Source organism: Capsicum annuum, chromosome 10, assembly GCF_002878395.1.
Source record: "Capsicum annuum cultivar UCD-10X-F1 chromosome 10, UCD10Xv1.1, whole genome shotgun sequence".
NCBI classification, from domain to species: domain Eukaryota; kingdom Viridiplantae; phylum Streptophyta; class Magnoliopsida; order Solanales; family Solanaceae; genus Capsicum; species Capsicum annuum.
In genome coordinates, this window is record NC_061120.1 from 54,767,120 (window position 1) to 54,782,045 (window position 14,926).

Consider the following 14,926-nt stretch of genomic DNA (forward strand, 5'->3'; position numbering starts at 1 on the left):
AACAAGAACAAGAGACCCTGGAATGTAGAATGTGAATTTATTCTGTAAATTAAACGCATCGCAGAATGCAGAACTGTTCTATTAACACCTTAATAACAAGTTTCACCACTACACCAGGTGTAAAACTTTTTCATGAAAGCATCGCCGTCTACTTTACTTTTGTAGCAGAATTTGATAGACTTTGCAAGCTGCTACTACTTGGACAAAAATCAGTGGGGCCAGAAAAGACTCTACAGTTTACACATCAATACTAGCTATGCTTGCACACAGCACACTGGTTGCTGATTAGACCGCTAATAAAAAGAACTGCCGTACATTAACAGAAACTGAAAGAAGGTTCTCTTGTGTTCTCTGTTTCTCTCCTTTTCCCCCTTATTTTGTACCTTCGCCCGTAAGAAAAATAAGATGCCAAGTGGTCATAAATCCCGTCAGTTAAATTTAACAGTAGGTGCAGTCTAATAAATCAGACACTTCCATAAATTTTAACGTCATTCTTGGCAAAAGGTAAAATCCATCTCCTTGAAATTTATGAATTATGTAATACCATGGTCAAAAAAAAAAAAAACTTCAATATTTTATACTCTGGCTGTCAAAATGCCAAATCAAATATTTGCTTGTAATCATCCACAAAGTGTACATCGAGGCCTTCCTTCACATTCGGAGCAAGCTCATCAAAATCTCTTCGATTAGCTGAAGGGAATATTATAGTTTTCACATCACTTCGCCGTGCTGCTATGGCTTTCTCCTTGACCTGTATTGAACCAAAAAGGTAAAAGTTTTTGCAACTTAAATGCACACTTCAGAGATGAACCCAACATTGGTGGAGCCACAATCATGTTCCGGATGCAGTTTTGGGGACCAACAGTACTGCTATACACTTGACACAGTTTTGAAACTCATGAATCCTTTTAATGATAGTCAAAATGAAAAGACCACACTTACTATGCTTACACACATGCACGTAAGCACATACAGACAGGAAAATAATCAAGCATAAAGACCATAAAGGATAAAAATCAACGAAAAATGTAAAGGAAGAGAATTGTTGTCATACCCCGCCTATAGGAAGAATCTTTCCAGTTAGCGTGACTTCCCCAGTCATTGCCAGGTAAGGTTTAACAGGCTTTTTCAGCGCAAGAGACAGCAAGGACGTTATCATAGTACAACCAGCACTAGGGCCATCCTTAGGGGTTGCACCCGCAGGAACATGAAGGTGAAGCTTACTATTAGCGAAGAACTGGTTATCAGTTTCCTTTTCCTGCAAAATGATCCTGGCAACTGTATGGGCAATTTGGGCACTTTCTTTCATAACGTCGCCTAGTTGTCCTGTTACACTGAGAGCCCCTTTTGCTTCACCTTGCTCCACCAGAGACGTTTCTATATAGAGTGTTGAGCCACCCATTGAAGTCCAAGCAAGACCCATCACAACTCCAACTGGGGTCTGATCATATATGCGCTCCGCATGGAAAATAGGCTTGCCAACATAATCAGCTAGGTTTGGTGAGTCCACGACCACTTTATCTATTGTTTTACTTGTTTCACTTTCTGTAGCTTCCTCAATTTCCTGAGTATCCTGTTAAGATCACAACAACCGCAACCAAAGTTCAGTTGCATGATACAATGGTCATTAAATACTTAAACATAGATTATGTAAACCTGAAGTATAAATCATGCAACGTTGTCCACTAGAAGCTTAACAACAACAACATCATACCCAGTTGGATCTGGGGAGGGTAGATTATTCACTGGCAGCTTAATTTGCAGAATTCCAAATCATTTTCTTTCAGTACAAACAAATATGAGGGGAAATATAACATCACACATATCGAAGTGTGTGTGCTGTATTATAATGAAACATGTTAACGCAAGCCATTCAAACATTTTGGCCATTAGTCAGACTAAAGAAGCCTCCCCATCCCCAAAGAAGTTGCTATTAAACCACTAATCTGATTACAGTGCACATTAAACGCTGGTCATGCATTGAAAACCTTTTTAAGATAACAAGGCATAATTAATCGTACAAATGAATACCAAGTGTTTTCCTTGCTGGTTTGGTGTTATATAATTGTCAGATGGGTGACTTATTACAGTTCATCTGTTAACCACATTTAATCAACATGACACAATAAGACAAGGTATGAAAAGGCGACATCTTCTGTGCATACAAAAATAACATATTTATATCCTAAGCATAGATAAAAGCCCTCAAATACATTGTAGCATGCATAACTGCAACCGGCAAAAATCACATGAAGTACAACAACAACAACAACAACAACAACAACAAACCCAGTGTATTTCCACATAGTGGGGTCTGGGGAGGGTAAGATGTACGCAGTCCATACCACTACCTCCGAAGAAGTAGCAAGGCTGTTTCCGATAGACCCCGGCTCAAGACACGAGATAATAAGCAAATCCGTAATAAAGCACGGAACAAGATGAGAAGACATAAATACGCCACCCACAATGAATAATAAACAAATAATAATAAACAAATTCGTAATAAAGCATGCAACAAGGTGGCATAACAAGAATAATACACCCATCAAGTAAAGCCCTACCCCAACGACCCCAAACTGGCACTAGCCTTCTACCCTAATTCGCGTCCTCCAGATCTTCCTATCTAGGGTCATATCCTCAGTGAGCTATAACTACTCCATGTCCCGCCTAATTACCTCTCTCCAGTATTTCTTCGGCCTACCTCTACCCTGCCTGAAGCCATCCAACACAAGCCTTTCACACCTACGAACCGGGGCGTCCGTGCCCCTCCTCATCACGTGCCCGAACCATCTCAATCGAACTTCCCGCATCTTGTCCTCCACCGAAGCCACTACAACTTTTTCCTGAATGGTCTCATTCCGAACTCTATCACCCCTAGTAAACCCACACATCCAACGCAACATCCGCATTTCCGCCACCTTTAATTTTTGAATGTGAGAGTTTTTGACTAGCCAACACTCCGCTCCATACAACATGGCCGGACAGACTGCCACCCTATAGAATTTGCCTTTAAGCTTGGACGACACCTTTTTATCACACAACACCCCTGAGGCGTGCTTCCACTTCATCCATCCACCCCAATACGGTAGAAGACATCCTCGTCAATCACATCGTTCCCCTGAATCAAGGACCCGAGATACTTGAAATTATCCCTCTTACACACCCCCTGGGAATCCAACCTTACTACCACCTCATTCTCCTGCCTCATGTCATTAAACTTGCATACCAAATACTCTGTCTTGCTCCTACTCAACTTGAACCCCTTAGACTCAAGGGTCTGTCTCCACACTTCTAGCTTATCATTCACACACACCCTCGTCTCATCAATCAAAAATACATCATCGGCAAAAAGCATACACCAAGGCACCTCTCCTTGAATACGCCGTGTCAACACATCCATCACCAAAGCAAACAAAAATGGGCTAAGAGTAGATCCCAGATGCAACCCTGTCAAGCATGAAGTACAACAATTAGCATAATATATTTGCCTTTGAATATTTTCCATTTACCTGTAAATGAGTATCTTCATCAGTAGACTTCTGCATTTGGTTCACTGGTGCTTCCAGGGCTTCAGCAACATTTTCACCGGGCTTGTCATCATTGCTACCCTCTACCGACTTGGCTCCAGTTTGAGTTTCTTCCTTAGATTTGAGTTCATCCGATATGTGGACAGGTTCTGCTTTTACCTCATTTACCCCCACATTCTGAGGCTCAATCTTGTCATCTTTCCTAACAAGCTTTAGAGCTATCTGGAAAGCAAGAACAGAATGTGAGAAGTATCAAAGCATGGAAATGATTTCCAAGTGTTTGTGTTGCATTTCATTAAATAGCCATCACCTTTCTTCAAAAGTTCACTAGGCATCAAATTCAGACAATGCAACTTAGATGTTTTAAACAAAAGAGTACAGGCCACAGAACCTTGCGATAAATCTTTTCAATCTGCTTCTGCAGATTCCGAACACCAGCTTCTCTGCAGTAATTTTCTATTAAAGCAAGAAGAGCTGAATCAGTCACTTCAACCTGAAATAAGGAATAGCCAATATCATTAGCTTATTGCAAGCAATACTTCAGTGTAACTTGTGTATATGAAAACCAGCATCAAGGCATCAATTGAAAATATTAAAATTACATACACTAACTGTCAAGATAATTATACATGTTGAAAGATTTAAACCAAACAACAACAATTCAGCCCTTCAAATTTTGCAATCAATTACTAACATAATGTTTGCACACTTAATTCTCCAACTTGGGTTCACATTCTTTACATCTGAGAAACTGCCACTTAGCATGTGAAAAGCATGTGACAGACAGAGAGGTGACATATACACGAGCTCAAACTCTGCATCTTTTCCACTTGATTACCTATCAACTCGAACAATTTTACAGGAGTATTGAGAAGTCAGCATTTCCAGCAAAATGGTTCCCGAAGTCATTACCTAATCCTGTCTGTGTTTTCCATTAGATAAGCCTGAAGCTACCACTACAACAACCACAAACCGAGTGAAATCCCACAGGTGTGGTCTCGGGAAGAACAAAGCTACTACTATCTCATGAAAAAGTACCAGCAGCCTACAAGATTTCTGTTTTTAAATTTGAACTCCTTTTATCCACTATAGAAGATCACGACTAACCAAGATATCCATAAACCCTCATAGGTATCAACTAATTAACTTTTGACGTCCATACTTAAGGTGGAAATTTCTCTTTTTTTTTTTGGTGTGTGTGTGCGGTGGGTGGGGGGGTGGGGGGACACGAAGAATTTATTTTCTCCACCAGAGATAAATATGGCATTTACCTCAACTAGACAAAATTAGAGAGCTAATTATTAGGTTCCCGAATTACATCAATATCGTCTTTTCGACCATGGGAGAACATATCTACTGCAGTCCTCATACAATAGAGATTGCACTACCACGAGGGCACCACCTTCAATTGCTTTTTTTTCCCTGGGATAATAGTGGTGTCCAGGCCAGCTTGCATGCGCCTCGACTATTCAAATAGATACTTGCATCCCTTCAATTACCTTATTAATCTATTAAAACCTACCCAGCGACCAGTTGAACACCATAAATAATTTTATGTCCAGTCAAAAGTAGTCGAATGCAAAAAAAAAAAACAGAAAAAAGATTGTAGGGGCTCTAAGGGCGAAATGGAATCAAACATAGGCCTTAACAAAGAAAGTGCTAATGAAAACAATAACACGCAAAGCTTAAGCCTTGAGTCCTTAAATATGCTCCCAGGCACATTTTCGAAGAATAACTTTCCCTAGGAATATTCTAACCAAGTACCATCTTTTCCAGGAATGCTAGCCAGCAACATGGCTGGAACTTGGTATTTGTAATTACCGGTAACGACATTATTTATTTCGCAGTAGGGTTCAAATTAATTTGATATTCCCAGAAAGGCAGCAGGATGGTTCAAATGGATGGAAAGAGGTCGAATTTTATCAGGAGAACATACTTCAGCAAGAAGACGATGAGATGGCTTTGTGAGTCCATGAAGGAGGCGTCGAAGGTCAAAGTATGTGAAAAGACGGATGTTCCAGGATTGTTTCACCGAGTACTTTTGCACAAGAAATTACAACAAACAGGTTCATTATATGACAAAAATCAGTACACAAGGAAGAGATTAGTATTATCATCCCTGAATTTGATACCGATTGGTTGGACATTGCATTAAAGATTGAAAGCTTCATTAATCACAGGCACAACATCCATCTTTAAACAAAAACTAAACAATACGGAGGAGGGCCAACTGTACTCAGAAATAGTCAAAAATTCGAAGCGGCTATCCAAGGAAATAAAGGCAACAACGGTTCTTGAACAAAGGGAATCCTACGTGTCAAAGGATGAATAAACTCAACACATAATAACTCACTGAGCAGGAGTTTGGTGGGCAGCCTACAGGAAGAAATTTAAGACAATCCCCACTCCATCTGAGATTCATTGAATAAGGAATTTGACTTTGAATGCAAGATGAAGGCATCCGAATAATTAAATAGCAAGATGTGATAACTCTATTGCCCAAAAATCGCAGCGAAACATGGGATTGAATTAGAAAGTGCGAGCAGTCTCTATGAGGTGCCTATTCTTCCTCTCTGCTACTCCATTCTGTTGAGGGATATACGAACAAGAAGTCTGATGAATAATTCCTTAATGAGTAATAAATTGTTGAAATTGGGAGGACATACTTTATAAGGCGCTATCACTATGAAAGGTACGAATAGAGACAGAGACACGAAACTGATTTTGTATTTTAGCACAATAACTCTAGAATATAGGAAACAATTCAGAGCGATCTTTCACTAACACACCGTTTGGATGATGGTTTTCTATGGTATGGTATGATTATTAAGAGAACCATATTTGTTTTGATTGTTTCTTAAAATGTATGGTATGGTATGCTTTAATTTCATGGTTTGGTAACCTTGAAAACTCACTTTATGTAACCACCGATTTGGTAGTATCCTATGGTTTGCTTATTTATTTTCCAACTATGCCCTTATTTAATATTATATAATCCTATTTTACCCTTCATCCTATATTATTTAACTCCACCTCCCCCTCCTTTCCCTTCCCCCGCCTAAAATAAAATTATTTTTTAAATTTTAAACTTTTTTCCTATCTCACCCCCCACCCTAACCCCGACCCTTACCAAACCCCTACCCTACTTTTTTCAAAAATTTATTTTTTTAAAAAAAATTCAAAACTTTTTCTTACCCCACCCTCACCCATCCCTCCCTCACCACTTACCAGCCCTCTCACGAACCAATTTTTTTATTTTTCAAAAATTTCTTACCCCACCATCACCTCCTACCAGCCCCCCCACCCTACCCCATTCCACCCTATGCACCTAACCACAGAAAAAAAAATATTTTTTAATTTATTTATTAAAAAATCAAAAAAAAATTCTTAGCCACTCCTACGCCTACCCTCGATCCCCCCACTCCGCTACCCCACCCCCAAATATTTTTTTTAATAAAAAATTCATAATTATTTTCTTACCCCACCCCCTTATTCTATTCATTCTCATTGTTTTGTGGTAAATACATACAAATATTTTTAGAAAATATTTTTCTATTTGTGTAACGAACACAAGTTAAGTAAGAAGCAATTTATTTTCCTAGAATTTTTTTTTGTATTCCATACCGAACACACCCATAGCATACACAAAAGATGCATCAAACTTTGTACTTGTCATTGGTGGCCACGTTTCAGAACACCAAAAGGAAATGAAATTTGTTACTATAAAAAATGAATTTAATTACATTTATTTTGTTCTACTCTTGTATTGATTTTGTTAAAATTTACATGAATTTAACAACTTAATATATTTACATGGCATAATTTGTGATAGATTAACAAGAAAATTATTTTATTAACAATTATTGATAAAATTAGCATTTATAATAATTAAGAAACTTTTAGTAAACTTACTAGTTACAATACAGTACCATACAGTCAAACAAGACAATAAAACTGTTATTAAACAACACTGAACGATACAGTCCATCCAAACATTGTATTGTACTATACTGTACAGTACAATACCATACCATACGGTACCGTACATTATGAAACCATGTCAAACCACCATCCAAACAAAGTGTAAGAAATCCAAGTACATCTTGAATAATCATCAATGAAGCTTCCAAAATAACGAAACCCCGAGGTTGAAATGATTCTACTAGAACCCCAAATATCAGAGTGAACTAAGGAAAAGATAAACTCTGCATGATTCTCACTACTACATTGAAAGGCAGTTCGAATATGTATCTTAAGTTGGCATGACTCACAATCTAATGTGGATAGACTAGATAAACTAGGCACTATCTTTTGTAACTTGAACAAACTAGGATGTCCCAAACATTTGAGAATTACGTCTGGAGAATCTGTAACTAGACATGCTATGAAGGAGTTAGGAGAGGTAAGGTAGTAGAGGCCTAGTGATTCATATCATACACCAATTGTTTGTCTCGTACTAAGGTAGGTAGAGGCCTTGTGACCAATTGTTTGTCTCGTACTAAGGTAGGTAGAGGCCTTGTGACCAATTGTTTGTCTCATACTATGGTCATGTGTGATAAAAGAGTTCTTGAAATAGTATGCCACAATTTAGGGCATGAGTCAAACAATTGACTAATGCAAGATTTAAAGGACAAGCACGGGATAGGGGATTAGCTTATCAACTCTTTGGTTTGGTTACCATTGGCTAAAGTGTTAATTGGAAGAGACTGAATAAACAATATTTAATAGAAGTGATTTATCACCAAAAATATGATCAGAAGCACCAGAGTCCACAACCTATGATCCTTTGAGATTGTGCAGTTGAGGCTATTGGTGGAAATATCTGCTTACTTGCTCGATACTAAAATACTCGTTATATTTCTTTTCAGATAAATACACCCATTGATTACCTGTGATGTTAAACCAAGCAACATGAGCATTTTTAGATGGTCGACCAAACAAAGAATAGCATATTTCATGAGTATGTCCAAGCCTATTACAATAAGTACACTTAGGTTGAGAATAGCAAATGTCACAAGTGTGTCCAAGCCTTTTACAATAACTAAGGTTTACAATAACTAATCCTAGGTTGAAATCTTTCAAAACGACCTCCCCCTCATCGATTTTTCATGGACTGTGACGTTTGATTTTCTAATCTCATTAAGGGTTCAGAATTAATCACAAGACTAAAATGAGCAAAAAATATGTTGCCAGAAACTAGGAAAAAAGTGTTCAGTCGCCGAAATCTGAAAATAAACTGTTTCATAGCCAAAAAATTAGATCTAACTTCTGAAACTTGATCAGAATCAAGAAGTAACTGTATGGACAATCTCAGATTCAAGAGACGACCCTACTGGAAGGAGAACCTTTTGGAAAAAGTGTCCGAAAATTACTCACGCACCGACGCGTGGATCTGATGAGCTCGCTAGAAATCTGCTTTTGGCGGCGCATGAGGGCGTGTGCAGTACTTGTTTCTGACGAATCTGACTGGGGTTTTGTGATTGAAAAGTTCTAAACGTGATGGTGGACTTGTTTTTGAAAAATAAGGAACTGACTGACACCGAAGAATTTGCACCATGACGGATAACTTCACTGGAATGATGCACAATGATACTTTCCTCACCAATTCTCTGATACCATGCAAGAAATATAGGAAAAAGATATTATTGAATTATTGTCTCTAAATTATTACATTGAGATCCTATTTATGGACACTTTATTAAACACCTTTTCCAACTAGGACACTTAACATTACAATCCTTTTCCAAATAGGATTCTATATAATATTTCTATTCCTACTCATATCAAGGAAAAGGTGGGAATGGCTTTGGAGGACAAGATGTGAGAAGTGAGATTGTATTGGTTCGGACATGTGATGAGGAACGTGGATGCTCCAGTTCGGAGGTGTGAGCCCCTAACTATGGATAGTTTTAGGCGGGGTAGACGTACTACAACAACAACAACATACCCAGTGTATTCCCTCCTAGTAGGGTCTGGGGAGGGTTGAGTGTACGCAGATCATACTACTACCTCAGGTGAAGTAGAGAAGCAGGCGGGGTAGACGTTGACCGAAGAAATATTGGAGGGCGGTGATTAGGTAGAACATGAGACAGTTACAGCTTATAGAGGACATGACCCTTGATAGAAAGGTGTGGCGGACACAAATTAGGGTAGAGGGGTAGTAGATAGGAGTACGTTCGTAATAGTAGAGAAGAGTGTTATATTTGTATATGTGCCTGTAGTGTCTTGTAGCCTATTGTACATGGTATTTTGGTAATGTCCATGATTCCGTATAGATAGTTTATAATGTACTTTTTATAATGTACTTTGTGGTTGTCTTGTTTTCTTTAATATCTAGCGGTGTGATATCCTTTGTTGTTGTTTGCTTTTATGTTTTTTGTTTGTTATTTGTTATCTCTCCTGAGCCGGGGGTCTATCTATCGGTAACAGCCTCTTTACTTCATTTGAGGTAGTGGTATGGACTGCGTACATTTTACCCCAGACCCCACTTTGAGGGAATACACTGGGTATGTTGTTGTTGTTGTTGTACTCCTATTCTAACACTTATGTATGGTCCCAAAGAATCTTAAAGGAAATTGGAAATTATTGTAATGGGTGGACACAGACAAAGAGAGGAACTGAAGAATCACCTAAAATCGGTTAGAGTTGAGATTGCGGAGGGAGAGCGTGATGCAGTCCCAAAAATTATAAAAGTGGAGTGTGACAGAGTCATCTAGGAGATCCAGGTGTGTTTTGAAGCCTAGGGAGTACTTCCACCGCAGTTACTGCTAGGGAAAAGATGAAGGACCTCTATTTATTAGAGGGCATCAAAGGTACAAGGGGATAAGCTCAAGATGACATAAACAGAAAAGAGCATGTGGGTTGTTCAAATGTAGGGATGGCAATTTGGGCCGGGCACGGCAAAACTCTTAACGATGCGGGGTAGGGGAAGAGCTAAACAGGAGAGGGCAAATTTAATTTTGTTAGAAATTTAAATAGGGCAGGGAAGGTGATGGGTTTTATAGAAAAATAGGCCAAACCCACAAACTAAGCTATTTTTGCACAAATTCTTCTACATTTAATTCTTTGTTTTTTGTGTTTCTTCGAAAAATAATAGTTACATCACATTAGAGTTTAGGAAATAATTATATGTTGTAATGACACTATAATCCCTCACCAGGATAAAATTCAAAATTAAGTAATACACAAATAACTGGAAAACAATGATCGCCATGATTGTTTAAATAAATGTATATGGCAGTTTGAAATATGCAAGTAACTGTATAGTCATTAGCATTTTCCAATTACTATGGATATGACCAGTGGCGGAGCCAAGATTTTCATTAAGGGGGTTCAGAAGTAAACATATGGACTAGTCGGAGGGGGTTCAACATCTACTATATATACATAAAATATTTTTGATCGTGTAAAAATAATATAAAAATAGTATAATTTTCCTTCGAAGGGGTTCGGATGAACCCCCTGATTACAAGGTGGATCCACCACTGGATATGATAGACAAATCAATATTCAATTCACTAAGAAATTCACTACACTATGTAAACTACAAAATTAAAATTATGAAATTCAAAAAAGGTAGAAATTATTCATGTACTCCCTCGGTCCATCCTTGTCCACTTTCTTATTGGCACAGGAATTAAGAAGCAGTAATGATAGGGGGGTAATTTTACCATACTACCCTTTGAATATAATAAATTTAATGCTTTGAAAATGCATTAGAGAATGAATCATTTTTAATTTCATGGGTAAAATGGACAGAAATAAGTAAATTATTCCTTGATTTTATAAACTGGACAAGTAAAATTATTCCTTGATTTTATAAACTGGACAAGTATTGTTGGATATCCCAAAACAGAAAAGTGGACAAGTAAAGATGAACAGAGGGAGTATTAGATATAGACTAAATAAATGATCTTGGGTTTTGTTTAATTCTTTCACAATTTATATTTATGAATGAATAATGAAAGCATTTATTAGTGTTGAATGATTTGGTTGAGAAATAATACTATAGGTCGGCAAGCAAAAGCATTTAACATTAGGTATCAAATTAGAGAGAACAGAGCCTAGAAAAGTTTATAGGGCTATGAGTTTGGCACTTGAATTTGAAAACAAATTAAGCCCAATCACAACAGTAGAGGGCCCAATTGGACCCAACCAATAGACCCATTGTACAGAACTCATTGCACTCCAGAACAACGCTGCTACTCTGCACATCAAAATTCACAAAGCAATGATTCTTCCAACCCAAAGCATCCAGACCTTTCCAAACTCGATCATGCTACAGGGCTTTACAGGAGGTAATCAATTGGACAATTGATGAAGTCAATGCTACAGGTGGTGACGATGGCAACCCTTGAGAAACTGACAGCTGAAATTTCTTACCATGCCATCTTGGGAAATTCAATTAGTAAAAGAAATGAAATTGCAGGGTGAAATCAATAATAAACGAGTTTTGATATTTGTGGATAGTGTTTCCACACAAAATTTTCTGGCGGAGTCCATTAGAGGAGCATAAACTTCCTGTGGAAACAGCTCCAACATTCAGTATGCAAATAGGGAACGGGGACATCATCAGTTACAATAAAGTTTGCAGGAATCTTCAAATTCAGTTGTCGGGTTTTACCGTCACTCAGAATTACTACTCATTTGCAATTGGATGGCCTGATTTGGTCTCTGGTATCAAATGGTTAGCATCTCTTAAGACCATTCAAGCTAACTGGAATGATATATTCATACTTTTCAATTGGAAGGGGAAACATTATAAATTGCAAGGGGTGAGATCAACAAATTCCACTATGGCTTCCCTTCAATCCTTTAACAAATTGTACGAGAATCCCGGTAATTGAATTCAGATGCCGGTAGATGAGTTCTACTCTATTTTCTGAGCCAATGTCACTTCCACCATTTAGAGCACATTCTCATGCTATTTCTCTGTTACCAAATTCTAAAACTTCAAATATAAGACCTTTATCGATACCCTCATGGTCAAAAGACTGAAATTGAGAACCAAGTTGTTGCTTTACTAGAATTCGGCTTCATTTGTTGTAGTTCAAGTCCATTGGCTAGACCGAAAGATGATTCGTGGAGGTTTTGTGTTGATTACCATAGCCTCATTAAGGTAACTATACCAAAGAAATATCTTATTCCCAATATAGATGAGTTACTGGACGAGTTACATAGAGACTATTTTTTCAAAGATAGATCTTCTTACAGGGTACCATCAAATTCGTTTCCAGTCTGCGGATATCCATAAAACAACTTTCCGAATTCATTCTAAACATTATGAATTTCTAGTAAGGCCTATCAGACTCACGAATGCTCCGCCACTTTCCAATTCGCAAGGAATGACCTTTCCAGACCATACATCAGAAAATCCATCTTGGTTTTCTTTGACGATATTTTGATCTATGGTCCTACCCTCCAACAACACCAAAACCATCTTCAGATAGTTTTTCACCTTTCCATCAATTCTATTTTTGCTAATCCCTAGAAGTGTCTGTTCGCACAACCCTCAAATTGGGTATCTAGGTCATGTGATTTCCAGAAATAGAGTAGCTGCGGATGCAAAAAAATAGCAGCAGTCTTGGATTGGCCTCTGCCAAAGAAGGTGAAGGAACTTCCAGGTTATTGGGATTCATGGGTTATTACCGACAGTTTGTTAAGAACTATGGTATTCTTGCTCGTCTCTCAACAGATCTTACCAAAAAGGATGCTTTCATATGGAATACAACAGCAGAAAAGGCTGTTCAGCATCTTGAAAGAGTCTAGACATCAGTACCTGCTCTTTGTCTATCTGATTTCACTCAAAATTTTACTGTTGAATGCGATGCTCCAACTGATGGCGTTGGTGCTATTCTACTTCAACAAAGTCACTCTCTTGCCTATTTCAGTACCAAGCAGCTTTTAGAACAACTTTCTATTGACACTTTTTCTAATTCGGAGTTTTCACTCTGCCAACCATCTTTACTACAAAGTTCGATTGGTAATTCCTGATTATCCCGAGTTTAAAGACATGATTTTAGCCGAGACACATGATTCTCCAACAGGAGGACATGGGGATACTTGAAAACTCTCAAAAGAGTTTCTGTCAATATTTTCTGGCCATGTCTGAAGCAGGATGTTAAGTTGTTTGTCCAGAATTGTTTACTTGACAGCAAAATAAATATGAAACTTTCGCTCCAAGTTGTCTTTTGCAACCATAGCCGATTCCCAACCGAGTCTGGAAAGACATTTCCCTGGAATTTATTTTGGGTCTTCCTTCTTCAAATGGTTATAACACTATTCTTGTGGTAGTAGATAGGTTCGGCAATTGTGCTCATTTTCTGGCTTTATCTTATCCATTCACTGCCAAAAAATGGTTGCTTTGTTTTGTACGGAAATTGTTCGCTTACATGGATACAGCTTTCTACTCTTTCAGATCATGATGTTACTTATACTTTGTACACATCTTCGTATGGATAATTCTTACCATCCTAATCCGATGGCCAACAGAGGTGGTCAACTGGTGCCTTGAAGCCTATTTGTGTTGCTTTGCTCATGAAAAGCCTAAATCGTGGTGTCAATATTTAGCTTGCCAAGTATTGTTTCAACAAGGACTAATATGACCCCTTATCAAGTTGTGCATGGAAGGAAGCCACCACCATTGCATCCTTTTGTCCCTGGTGAAACTAAACTTGCTGATCTTGAAGCGCAGCTTTTGGCACATGACCAAATGCTGAAGTTACTGCAGTCCAATCTCTTGAAGGCTCAATCTCGTATAAAATCACAAGGTGATTCACAGCAATGTGAATTGTCTTTTGGCGTGAGCGGTGATGGTCTACTTTGTCTTCATCCTTATCGTCAGAAGAGTTCAAACATCCCAATGAGAAGTTGTCTCCTCGCTATTTTGGTCCATATAAAATTGGTCGCAAAATGGGTTCTGATGCTTACGAATTGCAGCTGCTGCCGACAGCGAAGGTACACCCAATTTTTCATGTTTCCTTGTGTCGCCCTGCTCACGGATATTCTGATATTCCATCACCTCCACCATTTCCTCTTTTGGCTGATTTGGATTTCATTGTGGAGCCTGAAAAAATTTTGTTGCACCGTTGGGGTGAAAGGACCTGGGATTTCAACTTTAGACTTACTCATTAAATGGCGTCCATGTGAAGTTGCTGCCATGTGACCGAGAGGTAACGGGTTCAAGCCTTGGAAACAGCCTCTGGCAGAAATGCAAGGTAAGGCTGCGTACAGTACACCCTTGTGGTGGGGCCCTTCCCCGAACCCTGTGCATAGCGGGAGCTTTAGTGCACCGGGCTGCCCTTTTTATTAAATGGAGTCCAATTGAAGAAGCTAGTCGGATAGAGCATGACTTGCTTGCTGGTAAGTTTACTTCATTTTGCCTACAGGAAATGCGTCTT

General features: G+C 38.5%; 1 protein-coding gene across 1 annotated transcript in view; it reads right to left on the minus strand.

The window, feature by feature from the left end:
- Positions 1-449: 449 nt before the first annotated feature.
- LOC107845715 (lon protease homolog 1, mitochondrial) overlaps positions 450-14,926 on the minus strand; it is a gene marked incomplete at its 5' end in the record, with an annotated part of 40,551 nt that continues 26,074 nt past the window's right edge. Inside the window, 4 exon segments of the mRNA XM_047397917.1 lie at positions 450-751; positions 1,055-1,573; positions 3,510-3,749; positions 3,919-4,020. Of these exon segments, the coding sequence (XP_047253873.1) occupies positions 590-751; positions 1,055-1,573; positions 3,510-3,749; positions 3,919-4,020 (1,023 nt within the window).